At 30.1% G+C, this 24,176-nt stretch overlaps 4 protein-coding genes across 4 annotated transcripts; 2 read left to right on the plus strand and 2 right to left on the minus strand.

Moving 5' to 3' along the window:
* Window positions 1-398: 398 nt before the first annotated feature.
* LOC131851013 (tyramine/octopamine receptor-like) lies at window positions 399-1,796 on the minus strand. Its single transcript, XM_059201437.1, has one exon. The coding sequence runs from the start codon at window positions 1,794-1,796 to the stop codon at window positions 399-401; it is 1,398 nt and encodes a 465-aa protein (XP_059057420.1).
* A 1,491-nt stretch (window positions 1,797-3,287) lies between these two features.
* On the plus strand, window positions 3,288-7,544 carry LOC131850997 (transmembrane protein 127-like). The gene is made up of 4 exons (XM_059201421.1): window positions 3,288-3,477; window positions 4,480-4,743; window positions 5,216-5,515; window positions 5,976-7,544. Exons 1-4 carry the CDS (start codon window positions 3,453-3,455, stop codon window positions 6,254-6,256), a joined length of 870 nt encoding a protein of 289 aa, XP_059057404.1. The 5' UTR covers window positions 3,288-3,452; the 3' UTR covers window positions 6,257-7,544.
* Window positions 7,545-8,378: 834 nt separating this feature from the next.
* LOC131851095 (nuclear receptor-binding factor 2) lies at window positions 8,379-9,514 on the minus strand. Its single transcript, XM_059201522.1, has 2 exons — window positions 9,362-9,514; window positions 8,379-9,281 (listed from the first exon to the last, which is right to left on the minus strand). Exons 1-2 carry the CDS (start codon window positions 9,383-9,385, stop codon window positions 8,496-8,498), a joined length of 810 nt encoding a protein of 269 aa, XP_059057505.1. The 5' UTR covers window positions 9,386-9,514; the 3' UTR covers window positions 8,379-8,495.
* A 3,746-nt stretch (window positions 9,515-13,260) lies between these two features.
* Window positions 13,261-14,767, plus strand: LOC131851014 (protein D2-like). The gene is made up of 4 exons (XM_059201438.1): window positions 13,261-13,491; window positions 13,732-13,824; window positions 14,054-14,108; window positions 14,525-14,767. The coding sequence occupies exons 1-4, from the start codon at window positions 13,261-13,263 to the stop codon at window positions 14,716-14,718; spliced, it is 573 nt and encodes a 190-aa protein (XP_059057421.1). The 3' UTR covers window positions 14,719-14,767.
* The last annotated feature ends 9,409 nt before the right edge of the window (window positions 14,768-24,176 follow it).

The following is a 24,176-nucleotide window of genomic DNA, read 5'->3' on the forward strand; positions in this document are numbered from 1 at the left end:
ACTTCTCGTTATTGTTGAGACACAATTAGTCGAATGCTACCGCTTCAGTGTCCTATTTTATGAGAAAATAAGTTTTAAATAACGCGATTTCAGGCAACCTGATTTTATTTTACTCCGAAATAGTATTCGGTACATAAACTTTGTCACGATACATATTCTAATTATTGAATAATATTATTTCGTGTTACGAATAAAATTCACATCATGTTTTTACCCACATTATATTATTATCTGAAACTTGCTACTGTTCTACGACTTTACTTGAACTACTGCTATCTATTATCTATTTCATATATATTTTTCTCTACAACATGATGTAGGTACCTATATTTTCTATAATTACGGAACTTACACAAATTACATTACATTACATAAATTTACTTTAAAAACTTTATTAATTATCTGCTTATACCTAATAATCTTTTAAAAGCTCTCCTGAATTCAAAATTAAATATTGTATATATTATAGGATTAACCGTTGAATTCAAATAACCAAGCCATGTTATGAAGTTAATGAATTGGTTAGTCGGACAACACCAGGGGCAAAACGGTAACACCAAATACACTAAGAAAAATGGCATCCAACAAATGACAAATACGCCCATAATTACACCAAGAGTTCGAGCAGCTCGTCTCTCTTTTGACAATGATATCTTCTGTTTTTGTTCTATGAATTGATGCACCACGTCACCACTTTTATTAATACTTGATATCAGAGGTTTTTCATGTTTCTTATTTTTATGGCTTAGTTTTCTGAATGACCCGAGTACTTTTGTAGTGTAATTTTTATAACTTTCAGCTGAAGATTGATTTGATTGTAGTGGTTGAATACTAGTTTCAATTCTTTGTCTCGTTATTGGATCATTCATTAACAAAAGTGGTGCAAAAAAGTTTTTCTTTATATCCATAAATGCTCTTCGTTGCCGTTTAAAACTTTCTCCGCTATCAGAGTCGTTATCCGATTCGTCTCTCTCCTGGCTGTCTTCTTGATTGGTGCCATTAACAGCCGGTATATGCATCCGAGAAATTAATATACGTTTTCTCAATCTTTTTCTGGCAGCTACATATATTTTGATATAAACTATGGTCATTATAAACAAAGGAATGAAAAATGAACCAAAGGAGGAATATATCACATAGCCCGGTTCCGATGTTAGCTGGCATGGAGTCTCAGTAGTAAATTCTTCTGGCCAATCATTCCATCCTAAGAGAGGTGGAGAGCTTATCATGAGTGACAAAATCCAAACACCCGTTATTTGGAACATTACCCTTTTCAAAGTTCTCTTATTAGCATAATTTATTGGATCTGTAATAGCCCAATATCTATCGAGAGCTATAGCACACAGGTTTAAAATGGATGACGTACAACTCATTATGTCACAAGTAAGCCACATTTTGCACAAATGTTTGCCTAAGAGCCATTTGCCCAGTGTCCAGTATGCTACGTTAAGAGGCATCACTAACACCGCCACTGCCAAATCTGCTACTGCTAACGACACTATAAAAAAATTTTGCACTATTCTTAAAGGTTTATATGTAAAAACACCCAATATAACCAGAACATTTCCGAAAATAGTACCAACTATTACAGTTGTTAAAACCAAAATTGTGGTCACCGCTTCCCATTCTGGAACTGCAGTTTCAATTCCAAAACTTGAATTAAATAAGTAATTATTTGTGGTACCGCACAAGTTTTTAGTTGAAAAGGTAGAATTCAGCGAATGTACATTGTCGTTGTATTCTGATGTCAGATTATTAAATTTAAAATATTCTGATATATAACTTTCGTTAGTCATTTCACGTGTTTACAGACTTAACCTGAAATAGAAAACATTTTTTATAACAAATTTACTGCACTTTTAACTAACAGCAACATACGTCTTTCAGATAATATTAACATACCCATTTATATTTAAAAAAAAAAAGATTGCTTTAATTTTATAGTTGCCGCGACATGAAATTTTAAAGAAACTTTTCTCGTAAGCGGTTCGCCGCAGACTGCATTCCAAGAGTAGATATTCTTGTAACTGTGTGCTACTTGAGCTTAACAAACCACATATGAATTCTGCTACGTAGAATTATAGATGGTAATTGTAAATGTATGGATAAAGCATTTTACTGCAAAAAAACCGAATAAATTAATATATTTTACTAGTCGAGTCCGCCACTTCGTTTCGTGGTATCCTAAATATTGTTATTTAACACTTCTGTGTATAATTTTTTTTATTTGTAACCCGCAGCTATAATACCAACACAAAATTATCAGTGAAACTTACCAGAATACATTATTAAAACCGCACATTCTTTGAGGTCAATTACATTATTAAAATTCATAAAAAATAGTTTTACACATACATATTTTATTGTACCTATATTCCAAGTAGGAGCAGGCAGTTAATTTTTTTATTGTATATCCATAATATAAGGATATACGGGTATTATTAAAGTATACTCAGCTATTGCCAAGGATAAACAAAATATAGTTACCTACATATGATTGGTTTGTATACAACAAACTTTGTTTCAATACTAAATATGGACAAACTGTCGAATGAATAAGATATTCATAAAAAAACTTATTGAAGAGTATAAGTTTTAATGAATCTATAGTAATAGCAAATAACCTACAATAACAGAGTTAAAAGAAGAATATTCCACATTTAACTAACAACATGCTAATCATCTGATAGTTTATAGAAAATACATTATAAATATAACCGATAACATATATCTTCTATACCTACATTCGTCGTACCGAATTCTTTAACTATGGTTGTTTTCAGGAGGGATACCGTCGAGGTCAATCTAGCGATGGTAGATTGCTAACAACGAGGTTACTGGGCGCCATTCCTTAAAATCTCGAAACAAAAATGTTATAATGCTATGGTGCCAATAACTATTTCAGTTATATATACATATTATATATATAGTTTGTTAGAAAATAAGTGACTGAACAGAAAAATAATAATTTGTAAACTAAATATTCTATTTAATGGATATTATATTTCATCTAGAAACTAATATCTAATTTAAATATTTTATATCGCTTGAAATACTTATCAAGAAAACTATCTTATAAGTATATTAAGCGACATTAATTCTGAATAATTCATTAGAATTAAAATTAACTTATTTTTGACGTAAGTAATAAGATTTAAAATGCTTCTTTTTACATGTCGCACGGCTAATTTCATATTAAGTATATATTTTTTTATGAAGCCTGGCGACGAAATAACTTGTCTCCATAACCACGATAAAAAAAACTTGACTGAAGTGTCAAAATCAAAACCAATAAAACGTCAAAATTGACAAATTATAGCCAGGCTTACATACTTTTAATGTTCGTATAATTTCTACTTAAAGCTTATTTTAGTTACTTTTTGTTAATACCACTTCATAATTATATTGAATTTTATATTCGTAGCTGATTTTGTAATGAGTGATTCAATGTAATGGGGTGTTTAACTTGGATCAGAGGTATGACGTCCAAACTTCCTCCGTATTTTCCTTATTAGCAGTTTTACCATCGTAAATTTAATTAGCGTGTTTACATTTTAGTACTAGTACATTACTTTATAATTGAATATCATAAAAAAATAACAATATTTCTGTATTTTATGTCTTTTTAATCAATTTCATTTAAGCACCATAACACCCCGAACACTAAGGGTATTATTGTGTAGTCATGATAAGTAGATACTTGTTTTAGTTTATTATTGAAACTAATAAATTATTTTGTAAATATGTTATTTTTAATCAAAATAAATCATTATGTAAGTATATGTTTTTACTGAACCCCCTCCCGCAAGTACAAAATACCTCCTAGTGTGGTGTGATGATGCTATTTTTAGTGTTTCATCTTGCAACAAATGAACTTTATTGAATACATTTCTTATCTTGTATTTATAGAACAATACATTTCAATTAGTTTTAAAAAGTTAATAAAAATAATAAACAGGGCACAAATTCCATATTAACTTGTACTATACCCAAAATACAAAAAAACTACACATAAAAAATATTGAACTTTGCAGAAATAAAACCATAGGAATATACCATTACCATTATACCTCCAAGTTCTTAAAAAAAATAATGATGTCATGTTTACTTTAGACATAAAAAGTAAATGAATAACATATTCATTTACTTTTTATGTCTTCTGTATCATTATGAATTACAATGATTTCAGTAATGAAATTGATAATTTATTTATTCATAATAATGAATATGATGATAGATTCTGGAATTGTTCTCATATAGTGTATATTATTTAAAATGTATTTAAACTTTAACTAAGTTTCAAAAGGCCAAAGGTCACAATAGAACTGCTTTGTTTATGTTACACAGCATCTTCGGGCCATTCGGGTGGGTTTATTATTGTGTTTTTGCCATACTTATTGTGTATATTAATATAAGATATAGATATTAATATGAGAAAAAAATCTGTTCAAAAAGTAAACATTCAATCTTTTCTTTCAGGTTTTAAAATGACAATTCCTTTCAAGGATAAGGAATTAAATAAAATTGCTGCATTCTTCAATGTCACTACTTTTCTTTTGACATGCGCTGCATTGGTTCAGCCAAGTTGGTTCAGAATAAAGGGATTACATTGCACCCAAAGTTTATCATTGGCCCAATTTTTTACATTTGACGAAGATGATGATGATAGTGACAATGATGACAATCAAATAAACATACATCAAGGTTCAGAATTTGATCCTTTGAATAGATCAGATTATAATGGTGATTAATTTGAATTTTTTTATCAAATTCTGGTTAAGCTACATTCAAAAAGCCAATACTATATTTAGTATTGGCTTTTTGAATCCAGCTCTCTTTATCTCATGCATACATACTATGTATGTCTGAAGAATATGTATATATATTCATATAGTTTTTAATATTGTAATATTAGTGATGGTATTTATCTTCTTTTTCTTCAGAGTACATTAGTCCAATGTTGGGTGGATATGAAAATGGAAAATTATACACTTTCATAATATTTTCTTAGTATATTTTACAGCACCTCTATGCTGACACTGTATAGAATTCTTTATATTGTGTTATATACATTTTACATGTCCCATCTCTATATTTTTTTTTTAGTGATGGTAAATATATGTAATATCTAATAGTCTATATCTATATTGACTAATGATGCTTATTACTATAATGAATAATGTATTAAGTAATTTAATAAATTATTAAATTACAGGATTACCACCATGTACTACACCAGAAATCATCACCCTTATGAGAATTCTTATTTTATTGTGCTTCATGGTGCTACTATGTTCTTGTATTGGAGTACTAATCAACCTAACCAGTCTGAACAGCAAAGCCATTAAATTGTTACGAAGAAATGCTATCCCCAGTATAATGTGTGTATTCTGGGTGATAGCTATAGTGGGTGTTTGTTATTATACAACTGTAGTCTTGGGAAGTGAAAATTACAGCGACCCAAATGCAATAAAGGTTGATTATGAGTATGGATTTTATACAATAACTGGTGCAGGTTAGTATTTGATAGTTGTTATACAATTACAAATAATAATTGTCAAAACTGACTACTGTAGATGCTGTGTTGAGTGTAACACCTGACATGCTCAAATTTCTCTCAATATATCTTGAATCCAATATGGTAGGATACAAGCCTACTAAAATTTTGATTTATTTTCATTATGTACAAAGAAATGTGGTGTTCTGAATTCTTTTTGCTATGTTTAGAAGGTGGCAAAAATTTTTTTGTTAGCAAAATACTCAATGTATAATGAGTAAAACTATCTATTATACCAGGAGCTTCACCTTATAACTTAAACATAGTGGAAGAAGCCAATATTCTCCAAAATACTCTGTGTATAACATAATAGTTTTGTAACTAAAAGTTGATGTAGGTACACTACCTATGGTACCTGAAATAATAATCACATCCATTTTTAAGATACAGTAAATTTTTTTAATTAACAATGTTCTAGGTGCTCTCGCGCTTTTGGCATCCGCAGCCAATCTTTGGGGTGCACCATTATCTAGTGATGAAGATATTCAAAGGAGAAATCTAATGGAAGACTGGGATGGATATGAAGCACACAGTGTTGGTCCAACTCCAGCTGTGCCAACACTTCCACCATACACACCTAGTGCAGACTATGTGCCTACTGTTCATGCATCATATGCCCCACCTGTTCTTGGTACCCAACAATATTTTCCTTTTGATGATCTTTCTATCCTTCCCCCTCCACCGCCTTACACTCCATAAATCTCTTGAATGAAAACAAGTTTATTATTTGTATTGTACTACAAATCAGATTTTAGTGGATCTTGTGTATAATAATTAAGATTTGTTTTAATTGGGTGTAATGTATTATTAATATTTAATAAGGCTTGTGAAAGAATAACATTATCACTAATCCACCACAAATCACAATAAGTTATATGGGTGCAAGTGTAACTGATAATAATAAAAATCGTTCCATTGTAGGTTTGTCTTATATGTATATATATAAAATAATAGCCAAATATTTCATTAACAAAATTATTAGATATTGTAATTGCCTAAAAATAATCAGAGTGTAATGATCTGTTCTATGTATATTGTGGTTGTGAGTTGATCATTATTATAACTTCACTGTTCACTTCAGTATGTGATTCGCCATTTTAGTGCCTAATCATGTCGTTATTTCTCGAATTACTTATAATATTATTAAAATTTTTGTTGTGTAAATTAGCTTAATTAACTATAATTTGTTAGATTAAGAACAATTCTCTTTATATTTTTAATGAAGTTATATATATATAATTACAGCTATATGTATTTTGTTATATTTCATATTGAACAGTGTAAATCAATTGATTCAGGATTGCTTTGGATTTGTATTAGAGGTCGTCATAATATTTATTAAGTACTAACAAAAGACGTGTGTTGCAAATATATGTACAAAAGTAAAGTAACGAAACGTAAGAAAATTGAAGCCGATACAAAAATTGCTTATTAGCATTTTACTAACTACTACTACCTTACCTAGTTAGCTAGCATTATCTCGTTTAATATGAAAATACTAAATGCTAAAAAGCCTAACAACCTGTCTATTATTTTTTATTTGCTATCAATGTTAAGATAACATTGATTAATTATTATTTATTTAAATTATTAATTATATTTTCGTAATTCTAGAATATAAATTAGGTTTGATATTCATTATCTGTGTAATAAACACTAAAAGATCTGTTTGATAAATTAGCAGAATAATTTTCGAATGAGCTTTTAGAATTAGACAAAATATCTGCATGTTGAATAATATTGAAATAATTATCAGAGTAGGCGAATCTTAATAAAAATAAAGTCTATGATGTACGAGTATGATAGGTATTCCATGTTACCAAAAATACATATAAGAATGTTATTAGTTGAACGTTAATGTATAGATTCCTTCTAGTTGTAAGAATAGTTATTCTCGGTTGATTAACTGGGAAGTTTATTTTTACATTAAACTAAACAAAAGTAAGATTTTATTTTATATAAGACCAATATGCAATACATATCTATAAATAAATTTTATTTGCTTTATTTCCTAATTTGTATGAACGTAAGGTTTGGTATTTCCTGGCCAGTGCCAATAAAATTATTATAACTGCTCTCCCATTCAACATTTTTTATATATTCAAAGGAATGATATATTACACAACATTGAGTACTAACATGGTATGTAGGAGTTTAATCTATACAAATGGTGCGGTATGGTAGGAGTGTAATCTATACAAAGACAAACTTCCACTATTATTAGATAGTCCATAGTGAAGTAGTGAAATTACAAGTAACAACCAGGGCACTTAGTCCTCTGGAATGGCAAACCCATAAGAGGTATCACTGGGCACACATGATGTCTGTGGAGCTATTCATGTATATAAGCAACAATTACCACTTATCATCAGGTGGGCTATCAGCTTGCTTATCATTTGAATTACATAAAAAATACTAAAGGCATTGAGAAGAAATAAAAGTTAGCATATGCCATAATAGAACAGTTTGAGACAAACTGCATATCTCACTTTCCAAGTATTTTAGTAAATCTGACAGTTCATGTCTCAAGAGGTTATGGATTTCAAATTATACATGTACAAAACAAAAATTGTTGTTTATTAATAGCAATATAGTCATGACTATACAAAAATGACAAAACACAAAAAAATAAATCCAGAAATAATAATATTAATACTTTATGTATTCACATTACATATTTTAAAAACACCAAGAACCATACATAGACAAATAAAAGAATCTAGTTCTAACTTGATATATATTTTGAGAGAGCTGTTGTATTTTTTTTAATCTGGGTGCTTCTTTTTAATACCAGAAAAACCTTTTATTTTCTCAGACATGTTAACAGTAATTCATTAACATTTTACAACAGAACATATTACTTGAGTATAAAATCTCATCTCACAAATTGTATTTACAAATTTAAACTAATAAATAAATATGTCTATGTATACATATATCAATTATTTTTTAATGCACTTATATCAAAATGACTTTGCTGATTGGACCTGTCACTGCTTGAAGAAGGTATTGGAAACATTGGAGGTTTATCAGATGGTTTGGTAATGGGTAATTTCTGTAGAAAGTCTTTAGATAAATCATCAAGGAGAGATATATTAGATTGATAATTATTTAAATCATTTTGGGGTAATGGGATACACATATACCTCATTCTTTCCTTTTCTAAATAATTAACTCTCTCTTTCAGGGTCATATTTTCATCTTTTAATACTTCAACTTGCAATACTAATTGTTCAACAAGTGAATGTAGACTTTGACTCAAAACTTGTAACTCTTCAACAACAGTGTTTTGGGATTTGTCCAATCTCTTTCCATCTGTAATATCATCTTTCATAATTTTCTTTGTCAATATTTCTTGATCATCATTATTTTGAGAAGTCAATATTTGCAACAAAGAATCACTTTCGTTTATTGCTCTGTAGATAGCTATTTGTAATTTAGAAGAATCATTAGCTTGTAAGTTTTTTGGAGATTCCTTACTCAATGTTTTTATATTATCCATGGCTTTTTTAACTCGAGCATACTGTTCTTTTTTATTTTTAATCAAGTCTTTTTGTTTAAGGTGGTAGCTGTGTTGAAGCGTTATAGACTCCAAAGCAACTGAAGAACTGGTAGATTTCATTGCATCGAGAAGTAATTCAGCAGCGTTATGATGACACTGCATAGCTTCGTCGTATCTATTGTTCATGAGATGAGCTTCAGCACGACGATGTTGTTGATGAGCCTAGAAAATAGAATGGTGTTAAGTGTACTTACGTATGTACTTACGAACACGCACTTGAATTATAAAGAAGAATTTTATACCAAGTTAAGTGGATGAGACTCCATTTCACAAATTTAACAATGGGATTTAAAAATTTGAATCCATACACAATTTAAGATTTACGTACGATAAACAATAATGTACAATAAAAATAAACCAAAATATTTTGCTTTCAATTGCTAATTTGTCAAAGACAAAATGTCAATCTGTCATGAAATGAAATGTCGCGTCTTACATTGACACCAGGACGCATCATAGGTTATAGAATTAAGATATTGTGTATGCGTAACATCTCTTTCTCTGCAAAAAACCCTGGTTTATTCAGGGAAAAATATTTTTAGAGAGAAGATTTTATACTCAAATTTGTCGACTGCGATTTGGACATTGTAAATTCAATGCACATTTACACCAAATGAAGATCATTAATTCTCCGATTTGTCTTTTATGCTCTAGTAACGAAAATCAAACATTAGAACATATATTTTTTTATTGCCCGGCCTTCAATTTAAACAGAATTTTGCTCATTGCCAAGCTTCAAGAACTATATAAGATTATTCCGCCATCGCTTCAAGAACTATTCAAATGCACTGCAACTTTTAAACCAATTTACGACTTTATCATAGCAACTATCGGAGAATTATAAACATTTCAATTATGGACACATACTAGGACTTAACACAAACTTATAATTAATGAAAAGATTTGGCGATATCGCCTTGAAGAATTTTTGAATTTCATGGAAATACTACTGAAGATTAGGCTGTATGGTCTCGTACCATTGCCTATCCACTTGTGGATAAAATATACCACTACTACTACTACTATCTCTTTCTCTATACAAGTAGTATGTGCTCTGTATATCGAGACACACGATAGTAACAGTAGCGCCATCTAGAATACTTAAATATTTGAAATTATCCACAGGATAATTTAATTCGGTGTTGGTATCAGTGCAAAGGGGTTTCACTCGGGGCCCTAAGCTTCACCCCCTAGGGTGGTACGAATAACCTGTGTCTGTCAGAAAAGAGAAGAATTATTAAATTATCTAAACTATTCATTACAAGGAGAAATAAGTTGGAGTTGTTGTTTTCTATTATGGAAAGTATGTTCTTGTTTTGTTCTTAGTTTTTAGGTACCTACCCTCTAATGATTATGTGTAGGTACGCTAAGACTACCTCTATGCTAAATGGGCATCTATAGCTGTAATTTTTATTTTATTTGACATTTTATCGCTATTTATATACTAGCGTAATTACTTCGCTATACATGCCATGTAAGTACATATTTACTTTTATATGTACTATATGGTAATAAACTACAAGAAATAAACAAAATATTTATGCGTAAATAGATTTTCTTGCAAATATGCCTAGTGCAAATTTGACAAGATTTTGGAATAAAAAATGTGAAGAAATATTAAACAAACCTCGAATGTCATTAGCAAAGAAAATTCTAGCTTACAAAATATTTTTAAGACCGCTGCTTATATATGATTGTTTTGAAGGTAGAAATGGTTTACTGAAGGAATTCGAAATTCAGGCACTATCACAAATTTTTGGTACTGTCAATAAAAATGTATTATACAAGCGTTATATCGACATTAATGTGATTAGTTACGCAAAGATACATAGGATTAGGTGGAAAAGAGTAACTGGATCTCATTTGGATAATGTTCGGCAATTGATAAATGCATTTTCGAGATATGCCTATGATCACATGTAATATTTCGCTAGAGCTAATAGAAGAACCTGTAATTGTCATCATGAAAACCTCAATACTCTTGAGACAAATAAAGATAACGATCTCAATTTACAATTACGAAGCAGTGTACGTCTTGCTAATAAAAAGCAGCAGAAACCTTTAATGAACATACAAGTACTCTGTAACATACTTGTACTCTTTAACTCTGTAAGCATTAGGTATAATTTTTATATTAAATTAGGTAGTTCTAAAAATAATTCTGTATTATAATATTTAACTATTCATAATAGATAAAAATATATTGTTGCAGACACGAAATCTAATTATAATTGTGGGATAGATATATCTAATTTACCGCTATCATGAAGTGTTACTGAGAGTAACACCTATTATATTTATAGAAGTGTTATAAGAAATAACAGCAATAACGAAAAATATTCATCATTAAAATGCTTACTTAATAATATAATTTACTTAATTATATACATTCTATTAAAATGGTAATGCTAAATACGATTTTTAGGGTTAGTGTTATTATCACAAGTCGTACCGTACCTATTTATTACAAATATGCGTCGTGAACTTTATATAATATTTATCAAATATGTTCGCCGTATAACGCCATATGTCGCCATAATCACCTTTTTATCGTGTAGGCATAATTAATTGATAGTTAAGAAGTATAATATAGCACAATCCCACAAATACAAACCAAAAAAATCTTTAGTTCGATCAAATGTATCATTCATACTTCTGGTGCGTATGGAACATGAATTCTGTTATTTCAATGGTCTTCGATTTTTTAGAATCGATTTAGGGTTTCGACTTGTACTGGCACAACAATTTGAATTTCGTACTATCATCATTGGCTCATCCCACCAGTGTACGCATTTTTGTCGCAGTTTAGAACATCTTAATACATTTTCTTCAATCTTTACTAAATAGTCCCAACTTAATCTTTTATTTAGCACATAGTCTACGACATCAATACCACGATAACGTCCATATACCGCTCTTATGGTAGGTCTTAGTCTTTTAGGGTGTCTATGAGGATACATCGATTTATATATCTCTAATAGAACTGCATATTCAAAACGGAAAAGTTTATTACCAGATCTATCATCCAATTTCCATAGTTCACATCCATATGTAAGAATTGGCATTACAAAGAATTTATAAAGTTGAAATTTTGCTCTACCATTTAAGTTAGGATCGCAAAGAAGTCTCCAGCGTCGTTGGCACCATAATCTAGCACAACGTATCCTTTCAGATATCTCAGAAACTGTCTTGTTTTCTGCATTGTTGAGAAATACCCAATCTGTGCATAATGCAACACTATGCACAGATTGGGTATTTATTTTTGTAATGCTAAAATATATAATTTTATATATTTAACTAAAAACTTAGTAAAAATAGTATTATTTGAGTGATTTTACTGTATACACACTTATGTCAAATTACAACGCGTAGATCTTGGACGGGAGTAATTAAATATATTCTGTAGTCTAATTATACATAGATAATTAAGAAATACGTAGGGTACTGGCACTAGTAGTCGGCCCTGCACCAGTACTCAGCCTTTTTCGGTTTAAAACCAATAGGAATAGCGCTATAACAGAAAATAACTAATAAAATTATTTTAAATTGCTTCTATAACTTCTCATTGCTAGAATTAAATCCAAACATAGTAGCTACGTGGCTGCGAAGTACATTAAATATGAATCTATTTCGACGTCATCGGCTGACGAAGCGACAAGCGGCGTGAGCGCCATTTTTTTATTAGTGAAAAGCGTTCAGAAATGGTAATTTATTTCATTTTTTTGTTAGTTTTAGGCCACATTGTATTAAAATTTACATTAATTAAGAGTTTTGGCGTTGTAATCAATGAAAAGTATGGTGTTTTTCTTACGAATAAACTTTTTTAAATCTATTCAAAATCTAACACATAACAATTTATACAATCATTTACTATATTTAGCTCATCAATGAAAAATAAGCCTATCTAATAAAGTACATACAATGCTTGGAAATAGGTAGGACTGGTATTGTAGTAGGTAGGTACCTATATACTTGCAGTTGGACAAAGTGTAAATAAATTGCGTCACCACGACCAATGTTTTCAGCTATAAGGTTTTGTTTGAAATTTCGTAATCCATAACAAGAGCACCTGAATTCACAATTTAGCAATAGACTTCGTCACACACTATATACCGCCTGGATTAGCTTCAACGATTCTAAAATGTTCAATAAGTTACCTAAAATTATATTTTTAATAAGTTACTTAAATAGAGTATCATTACAATGTACTGTTACTGATGTCAAGGGCTTATTGGAGGGATGCGACAGATTGACGGGGCTAAATATCACTAGTGTAGGTGGAACGATGGTTAACGATCATAATTGTGACGTCCTCTTACCTAAACAAGTGTTTTATGAAGAGCCGCTGTTTCAATATTCTTTGGCAGATTCGGTATGTACCTATTCCTATAAACGAAACTGTAACAATATTCACTAATTCCACAATGTTAAAAAATGATTGAAACATTACTTTAACACACGACTTTGTTCATCTGACAAACTAAGAATTTGATTTTGTTATGTAACTGAAATTGCATTACAAACATGAATGGCACCAACTTGATGTGACGCAAGGTATCCGTATTGCTATTCCTTGAGAATAACTTATGGCTAATTTGCACGTATGTTTCAGAAAAAGTTCTACACTATCATGGTTGTAGATCCTGATGCTGCGCCACAGTCGGAAGGAGAATTCTACCTTCATATGTTGAAGTCTAACATACCAGTAAGTAAAGTCAAACTCAAATTAGCTTGGTACCTATATAATTTTAGTATCTACTATTGAACGAATAATAATACAATATGATTACCTATTAGATTACCTAAACCAATAAGCTGACTAATCCTCATAACAAATACTCACACAAGTTATATTAACACTGTCACATTTTCGTTTACCTAAAAAATTAAGAATAAATGTAGTTTATATATTTTTAAATTTTGATTGTTTCTAGGGCTTAGCTTTAAAAGCTAAAGAGAGCAGTAAAACTGTCGGAATCGACTACAGAGGTAAGAACTTTAAAATATTTATAGTAGTTAGTAGGTGGGTGCTATTATCAATATTTTATTTGTGGTACTATAGTTTCAATGAATTAGTGCTAAGCATTTTGTATGCAACATTTCAACCGTCTAGCCTGAATATTGCTATCGTTGACATTGAGGTTATTGAAACTATCTGTTATTTATATATAGGTATTTGTAATTAATAGAATTTAAATCAGAATTTGTTTCTGTTTTGAAGAATCGTAATTTAACAATGTACCATATTCATTCTTTTTATTCATGCTCCAAAACAATTAGGTACCCAATTACTGATATATCTATAGTTTTTGTTGTTTGTCTTTTCGTAGAGCATGTACCTACTTAAAAGTGTTTATATATATACATACATATATATTCTAAGAAGTGATGACAATTGTTTCTAGGTTATAAGCCGCCTGCGCCACCTCGCGGCATGAACACACATCGCTATATGAGCTTGCTATATGAACAAGCAGATGGGAACAACTTTTTGCCCACCGTGCCCACTTCTCGCAATCGCTTCGTGCTTGCTAAATGGCTTCACGGGAAGAACCTATGTGGCCCTGTCGCTGGAACTCAGTTCCGTTCTCTGTTCTAGATGGCGCTGCTTATCACGTTACAAAAGAATAATAAGATTAGAAAGTATTACAGAGTGTTATACAAACAATAACTTATTATTAGCTTATTTAATTCATTTGGTCACCAAATATTTGTTACATTTACCTAGTATTAGTACTAAGTTGATCATCATAAGTCTAATGTTAATATTTTTAATTTTCTAAATTATATAGTATATTTAATAATATCCTACTCGACATATATGTACTTCTATCGTTTTTGGAGTTATTTATAAATGTATCATATAAAAAAGTTGTAACTAGATGACTTATATTTAACCTACCTATTTAATTAATGAACTCATTAAAAATTCGTTAAATGAACACAAAGCCACGAATAGTGTTAAGTATCTACTTTATTCGTAATTATAGATACCTATGCATAGTAAGTAAAGCAACAAAGTATAAAGTAAGTATAGTTACTTACTATAATTAAATCTAGGTTACATTTTAACTATAATATTCAAGTTGTATGGATGACATAATTTTATTATTACACTAATTAGATTTTATTTAGCGACTGCGTTTTGACGGATGATGCATCACACTACACTGGGTTGTATTCCAACATACAATCATAGTTAACATTGACAGTTGTAAATGTGTAATTAAAATAAAAGACATGCTTTTGTTTCATTTCAACTCGCTCACTTAAATTTATAATGAGTGTTGCGACCAGCGTAGGCAGCGCACGCGACTCTTCCTTCCACTGAGTTGAATAAGTAGAGCTGATTACTATAAACATTTGCATCTAATTTTATCAGTTTAAATATACTCATTATTTTAATTTATCTGTCGTTCTCTGTTATAATACGTAATTCTGTATGGACTATATTATTATTATTAATATTATTATTACAACCAGATATCAAAGCGTAATATTTTTAAGATCATAACTCGTATCTTGTAAACTCTGCACTGCGTTCACTTCACATTCTCTCTCTTTCTTTCTAGTTGAAAAAAGGTTACACAATATATATTAGTACCAAATTTTGATTTTTTCTGTCCTACCTTTTCTTATTTATACCAATCTCTTCTGTAACATGTAACGGTCTAGCACTTTGAATTTTCAGAGCAGCCTCATACTATTTCCGTTGTCCTTGTGCTGTCATTCATGATCCGTTCAATTGATATCAATGACTATTCTATGCTCCACTTATTTATTAACTTATCTATTTATGTCCGCTATTAAATCAGCTACATCGGAATACAAAAATCGATATAGGTAAATACGTAGTAGGAAACGTCAAGGAAAATATAATTTAATTTAACGAGTTCCGGAAATTAATTTAATAGGATGAAGTAAAAGTTATATTTATATATATATATATATATATATATATATATACAATGTCATATGTACAAATGTTTTGTTTTATTTCTATCGCTAAATTCACAATATTAGTATTACATTAATACATATTTTCTTAAGGCCGGCCTGAGATCTTCATATAAGTATAATAAACTTGTGATAAGAGATCACGCTCAGGTACAAATGTATTTAATGATAAACGTATTTTGTACGTATCTACTTTTTTAATATCTATGGCTCCCTCTCACCTCACTTCCCACGCGTGGCAATACCGCCTAATTTATATAAACAAATTATTTTCTCATCTCATGTTAACTACTGGTTTTATACGTTGTGATTTATGTTTGACGGACAGATAACGCCGTACAGTTTTATGTTACCCTAGATGGCTTTTGTTACGTAAACATTGCGATGTTGCAAACATTAAAATATTACATTTGATATGCCTATATAGGTATCGTAGTCCAAAATCACATCAATATATGATAATAGTATGCATATTTATAAAAGAATATTTAGCTCAATTATAAATTAGTAGCTGTTGTTTGAAATATTTTCATCGCCTATTAATATCTGTTCCAAGTTCTGTTCTTGTTAGTTAGTGCTACTAAAATATTGTCTCCCCTCATAATTCTATCAAATTACTTTATGATCAGATCAGCTTTTAGTCATGAAAGGTAACAAAAACAGATAGATATAGATACTTTCGCATCTACGAGTATATTATTAGTATACATATCACTCCCACATTATCTAAAAATATTAGTGCCTTACTTTAACCACGAAACCTTTCATTAACGTACAAATGTAGTCCATCAAATATCATCTACCCTGTACACCCACCAAAAGTTAGATGACCAGTAGTTCTTATTGTTATGATTGCTAACTGGAACGTAGATGCAAGATTTTGGAAACAAAAATTATTTTAGATTTGGACATATGAATGTTTTGTTTTTCTGCCATGACACACTTTCTGTTTTTAAACTTATAATTATATTATTAAGGAAGTTAATTGTACTTAATAAAGAATAAATTATAAATACTAATTTGAGTATTATCGTTTACTCGACCTATTATTTGTAAGCTAGAGTAAACGTTTTGGTTTACTCTAGCTTACAAACAATAGGTCGTGAGTTGCAATAACACCAAAAAAGATTCTCAATTTATATTTTTTACTCAATCACTGATGCTGAAAACACTGATAACAAACCGCCAATCTAATGTTCCATTCAAACATGATATATATGTCTTTTACTAAAAATAATTCGATTCAATTTAGTATACTTACTTACACATTAATAATTGATTCCTATTCTATATTTGTACTGACATTTTAGACACTTGAATAATATATAGCAATGAAGCCAATAATAGGGAGCGGCTTTTTATAAATAGAAAAATAAACGTTGGCAGTAAACTAGCACGCGCTAGCAATTATAAGTCAATTCACGAAATACCTTTGATGTTAATATTTTAATAGCCCCATACTAAATATATCTAATTGACGTATTGGACGCCAAGTTACAAAACGTCGCCTATTCTGCAGATTTTTGTTTTATATTAAGACTAGCAGGGTGACGAGGGTAACGTCTTCGTATGTTTTTTTCAACTTCATTCCAAATTGTACTGAGATTCGATCAGCAATTTACTTTGAAAAAGCACCAAGCAGACAGACATACATACTTTCCAAATTATAATATTACAATATAGACGAATGTAGGCATCATTAAATGATAATAATATATAATTCATTGAGTAGACATATACAGGTACATACCTAACTTAGATCAACATGGTCCCCCGCAGTAAGTACTGATTTAATTGTATGTATGTATGTAGTGGTATGTTATATGTAATTGGAAGGCAAACACGCTGACGGTAAGTGGTCATCGTCTATATACTATATAAACTACAGGCACCACGTTACCATGTCATGTCGCCCGCGATACCATTCATACGTTCTTATTTCTGAGAACCAAGACGTCACGCCTCTCATCCTATATAATATCACTTTATCTCTGTTTTCAACCGAGACCCATGACAAAGCAAGATGCTTGGCGGCTAAAATAGGTGAAACTTAGGTACCCAAGCAGATGACTATTTTCTACTAAATACTTTTATACCAAGGGTCTACCTCGGTATAAAAGTATTTCAAAAAACATTGTTTTAAATTAAATAGGACAACAAAACGTTGTGACCTTTGTCAACGTAACCTACTTAATAGCAAGAATTGATTTCGCATACCTGTTGACGTACCTATTAGCTTACCTTGGATGTTAACAGTAGACTTCCGTTCCCTTTAAAACATCATAATTACTCATTTACACGGAAACGACCAATATTTTAGTTTGGTATTAAATTGTACCTACACCGCACTAATATATACCTATATATAGTGTATGGAAAAGCAACATATGAAAAGAGTCGTCAAAATCGGTTCGGAATTGCAGAATTACCCTTTTGGATAATGTTTAAATATTTATATGATAAGTATACCTACTATCAAAACGACAATCAAAAGACATCTCATTTACCTAATTCTAAACTATGACAGTAAACTTGGCATTATTACAAAAATGTAATAAATTTTGATACTTTAAATGAAGAGATTAAAATTGTGTTAGTACCTGGGTACCTACCTGGGTCATGTAGGTTTTATCAAGTTATTGTAATTCTTTGTTAAAATATTAATAAACCATTGACTAAGCTAACTCAATAGAATAACTTAGATATATTTAGTTCTTAGATCCAAGGTATAATTAGATAGGTATATTTATTACAACCACAACGTTGGCTGGAAGATGATTAATTAAACGGTTAACCGCAGATTTATATATACATATAACAAATAAACATGCATTCATTGACATTGACAACACAAAAACAATTTAGTTCATTACGGAACATTATTCATAGGACATATCTGTTAACTACCAAAATTCTTTTATTTTTTATGGACAGCAGCTACGGTTATTTATTACCTGTCCAAAAGTCATAATGATTTTTAATATGTATTGTAAATAATGTTGTGTATTTGCTTTATTTAATTGGTCTAGCTTAGTTTTAATACCGGTTCGAAATATTGATTATTCGATTCTCTTGAGTAGCAAAAATTATTGTGCATATTTTAAAGGAATCTTCATATAGAGATATAGTCACATAGTAAAACACGCCAATTTAAAAAACTCCCGAATTCATCATTTAATTACATCATAATATAGGTAACAAAAACACAAGATGGTAATTAATATGATAACTTCACCAAAATACATTTAAGACAGTGACAATTTTAGTTACCAAAATAGTAACTATAACAGCGGTTCAAATTACCTACCCTGTTTTTGTAAATTTTTAAAAATATGTCGCTCTTTGTAATTACTTACTTACTAGTAAATAAAGTAATTACTAGTGAAAAAGTGAAATATTACGGAATGAGAAGCCTGTGGATATATATATTTATGAAATTGAATATAAATGTAAAAATACGAATAATAAATACAGATTCATACTTATATGCACATTGCACACGTCTCTCGTTCCTTAATACTACAAGGTTTATGATTTCAAATATATTAAATATTTTATTGTATTTTGTATAAATGGAAAATCGTGTAAGTAAAAAGATTGTTATTATTGCATAACAATTATTATATTATATATGTTTATAAGATTATACTAAAACAATATGGTGCATATCACACCTAAATCTATTAATAATAATACAGCAAAGCCTAAGTGTATAAAATTGAATGGTATTTATTTTCCTACATATAAAATGAAAATCAAAGGTTGTTGATAAGTTTATTTTGAATGTGAAAGAAACGAAATTTCAACGAGAATATGCTCTTTAAATATCGTTAGCTTTCGATCGTGGGCATTCAAAATCAAAATATCAGTCTTTTCATTGAAAGGTTATGAATTATGAAAATATTAGCCGATGACCTTCATATTGCATTGTTATTTTTATGTATTTCACTACCATACATTTTTCAATTTAATATGTAGAATACTACCACTCATACCATATTATTACCTACATGATAAAATTGCAAGGATAAGTTTATTAAAACTACACCGGTTATAATCACAATAAATGTTATCTTTCATCAGTCTGGCAAATAGCAAATTTATATGTATTAAGATTTTATTTTTTGTAACGAAAGCCAGTTCGATTACATCAGCAAAATTTAGGTGACGCATCTTCAGATAATTACAGTTATTATTTGAAAATAAAGTTTGATAAAAAATGGTGACCAAAGAGCGTCATTGCCAAGGGCATAATAAGAGGAGTGTCATGTTATCGATATAATTAACATGTCTGTTGAAAGGTGAAATGATGAGAGTGAATTCTTGGGTAATGGTCAAGTTGTCATATCAGGGATTGGCCGCATTGGTTTTGTGACAGGAAGCTGGTCTATCGTAAATTAATCGAAGCGGCTCTCGAACACCAAATTACTGAACCGGTTTGGCGTGTGCTCGGTGCCTCGGTCCTCGGCCGCTGACCGGCCGGAAATGCTTGCTAGACCTGATACAAAAACGTTTTACTTATACATAGGAATTAAATTGATAAATTGTAAAACGCCCTACTCATATGTTATTAATACAATAAGAAAGTTGTTATTGATTCCAATTTTATAATGTTACCTTTGTAGATATCTATATTGTATCTATAATAACCGAATTAAAATCACAGTATATATAGTATGGCTTTGCTCATGGCGGTTGCAGATAAAGATTGCATTGTATATTTTTTCAATTTGTTCCCAACCACTATTTGTATTGAAACGTACCTCCGTTTCAATACAAATATTGGTTCATTTAAAACTAATTGACAGGTACAAGACAAACGCGAATGTTTGTGAGTATGGATGGATGGATGACTTTTTGTTACTCTTTCAAGCAAAATTTACCGAAAAGCGTCTCAAGTTCGCCAACTTCTGCCATCAAGCGGTTTTCTTTGTAAGCTATTTCCGCCTTGTAAGGTGACAACTGGCACTAAAATCTTAGAACTTAGTAATGATAACAAACGAGGGTTAACGAGGGTACATCAAGATGATCGTGCTGCTGTTCAAGTATGCTGGTGGTATAAATTTAAACACTAGGTGTTTAAATTATATATATTACTCATCCATTTACCAATGTATCTACTGTCACCTAAAAAACAGGTATTTTGATATTAAATTCAAGTTAATTGAAAACCCACATACTGTTCGGTTTTTCCCATAATTTTTATTTAAGCCATACAAATAAATGAGCACCCACTGTAATTAACTGATTTAACAAAAATATCAAATAATATCAAATTATTCGGAAAATTTAAATGTACGTTTTTTCTTATTTTACCATTGATACTTTTAACTGAATTGTATTTGATTAATTTTTAATCGAAAGTGCTTCTTTTCAATTTAATTATGTATCTACTAATTTCATCACGATTGAAATCTGTTTTCCCTATTATGGGGAAGCAAAAAATATATTTATATTTTTAAGCAATATTGTCACATAATAGGAAAACGCTTCCCACCTTATGGGAAGTGGTAATCGTCGCCTATGTACATGAACAGAACTATTAACATTACGTTATGATGTGACGTTTCTGGTATCGCTATTGCATTGCCACACCTGGGTACAAAAATGTCATGCCACTGGAAACGGATCCTGTAATTTCAATGCCTTACAACCGAAAGACATGTTACAAAGCAGACTGCTTTGGCAACTAAAATAAGCGATAAGCTATACCATCCTTGCAGAAGACTTTACATCGTCTACTTCGGTGATATATATTTTATTTCTGCATCAAAAATGTACTAACAATAATTACATATTAAACATCAAACTTTCTCAACCCATTGAAACATATTATTCAATTCTCTAACATGTTTCCAAATTTAATGGATTTAGGGATTTACCGAAAAGGGCAGTTATGTTACATTTATGAACTCGCCAAACACCAGATGTGGAAAGCCAAAGTTCCTTCCGGTCGCCCACGGCTCGCCCGCGCCTCACGCCTCCGCATTATCATAATATCAATCATTTAGTGCAACATAACGATTTCTATGATAATACCCGTACATTATAATACTCGTAAAATCCGTTTATTTAATCGTATGTTTTATTTGACGTTGCCTTATATAGGTTGAACATATTGCGAAGACATGTATTAATGATGATAGTCGACATCGTTATTCTACATGATGCAATCATTAACTAGACTATACTGTTTAATGTATGTCAGCGGTAATAATATCAGGAATTTTGTACAAACCAGGTATAATGTTAATATAAGTAGAGAATTTGGCATTTCAATATGTCTGAGATATGTTTGTGTTAGTGCTTATCTATTTATATTTATGTAGAAAATAATCAATTTATTAGTACCTTCCTATATAACAAACACAGACTTCCATTGTAAAATCATTGCTATATTATTAGCTCTTATGGTATAATTTATCAAATTGTAAACTTTATATTTTGTATAATTGCTTGTATCGGAAAACGCTGTAAGCAAAGTAGACAGACAAAGAAACTTTCAGGATTTGAATTATATACCTACTATGACTATGTAATGCTGTATAAATGGATAGTTACGTCTTTACGTAATATTTATATTATATACCCATGTAAAAAACATACGAGTAGAAAATACCTGAAGCGAGTAGATTTTACATAATTAGCTGCAATGCCTCTACCTCTCTCTCTCTTTCTCTCTCTCTATACCTCTGTTGAACTACTAAATAAGTATATTTATATTTAATTTTGCATAATAACATTGAAAGGTCAAGCAAGGCAGTAAAGATTTACATGGTTTCTGTAGCCGATTATTTTAGTATTTTATAACTGAAGTTTGTGTACCTACCTACCCATGTAACCGTAGTATCGTAATATTATTGTAATATTATAGTATTGTAACAAAAAAATGCTTTTGCTATAAAAAAAATACGCCTTATATTAAAATGTTACTTTAATAGAAAAAAAACTCCATACAATAGCTGAGATACCAGATGTTATCATCACCAATCATCATCATTCTTATGATCAGTTATATATTTGAATTTTTATAATAATTGTGTCGTGGGTGTCGAAAAATCGAACCCAAGGCCATCGAAAGTACGGCGAGGAAATAACGTTGAAGTCTCCTAGCCCTTTAATGATTTACATCGGTAAAATTATGACAGTAATAATAAAGATAGTTTGCAAAACGTAAAGTTTAAGTTTCGTCTTGAAAATTTAATTATAATAGTTAAAATACAATGTTAAAACTGAGTCTGTATTACTGAAACAAATAGAAACTAAACCCTTTATAACATTTTAGGTCCGTGGTCTTTGTATGTTTTACTGGTGGGAATCTATACTACAGAAAGTGTTCAAAATTTAGATTCAAAACTCTTAATAAAAGTTTATTTCTAAAGTTTACACTTATTATTATGGGTGAATATTATTATCGCCAATTTAATTATTATTGTCATATTTAATCAGGTCAAGAGAATTAAGTAAACTAATTTATATCAAGCAAGAGAGGTTTCTATTGCAGACTTAACCAAATGCGGTCGTTTCTCAACACGAGATAACTGCGACCGAGACGTCATAGTTAAATCTGAATGAAGGCTAACTGGAGGCGTTAACAGTGCTGCAGCAATTAAATAAATTAATTATTTCCTTTCAAATTCGCTTGAATACATTAACAAAAGATATTTATTGCCTATAAAATATTATCTCATTTGGTTAATAATTGTAATGGAATAAAAATACAATATGTCACCACTCATTTTCATTATATTTATCGAGAAAGAGAAGGAAATTTCGAAATGAAATGTAACCATATCGTATTACAAACTTCTCTTTTAAGGAAAGGCCTTGCTTGGCAGTGGGTTGTGATAATTACTAAAATTATATTTCCTTTAAAAATTCAATCTATTTTTGTTTTAGTTGTAAAGGATACACCATGCTAAAAGTTAATAATAATATTTACATGTTCAAAATTGGGGAAAAATGAAATTAAGTAACAATAACTTTCCTTAAGAAGAGAACTTGTAAATTGTAATTTCATACTATTGATTCCACCTACAATTGAAATCTAAATATGAAATGTACAAAAATTACTTTACAATTTCCACTTTGATTCTTGGT

This window comes from Achroia grisella, unplaced genomic scaffold (genome assembly GCF_030625045.1).
Source record: "Achroia grisella isolate CSIRO2021 unplaced genomic scaffold, CSIRO_AGI_Agris_v1 utg780, whole genome shotgun sequence".
Lineage (NCBI taxonomy): Eukaryota > Metazoa > Arthropoda > Insecta > Lepidoptera > Pyralidae > Achroia > Achroia grisella.

Bases quoted from the DNA above. Each gene is read 5' to 3' on its own strand.
- LOC131851014 (XM_059201438.1), top strand. From the start codon at position 13,261: ATGTTCAATAAGTTACCTAAAATTATATTTTTAATAAGTTACTTAAAT. The intron at 13,492-13,731 runs GTATGTACCTAT...CGTATGTTTCAG, and splicing joins AATATTCTTTGGCAGATTCG to AAAAAGTTCTACACTATCAT. The intron at 14,109-14,524 runs GTAAGAACTTTA...AATTGTTTCTAG, and splicing joins TGTCGGAATCGACTACAGAG to GTTATAAGCCGCCTGCGCCA.
- LOC131851013 (XM_059201437.1), bottom strand. From the start codon at position 1,796: ATGACTAACGAAAGTTATATATCAGAATATTTTAAATTTAATAATCTG.
- LOC131851095 (XM_059201522.1), bottom strand. From the start codon at position 9,385: ATGGAGTCTCATCCACTTAACTTG. The intron at 9,282-9,361 runs GTATAAAATTCT...TCTATTTTCTAG, and splicing joins AGTCTCATCCACTTAACTTG to GCTCATCAACAACATCGTCG.
- LOC131850997 (XM_059201421.1), top strand. From the start codon at position 3,453: ATGGGGTGTTTAACTTGGATCAGAG. The intron at 3,478-4,479 runs GTATGACGTCCA...CTTTTCTTTCAG, and splicing joins GTGTTTAACTTGGATCAGAG to GTTTTAAAATGACAATTCCT. The intron at 5,516-5,975 runs GTTAGTATTTGA...ACAATGTTCTAG, and splicing joins TTATACAATAACTGGTGCAG to GTGCTCTCGCGCTTTTGGCA.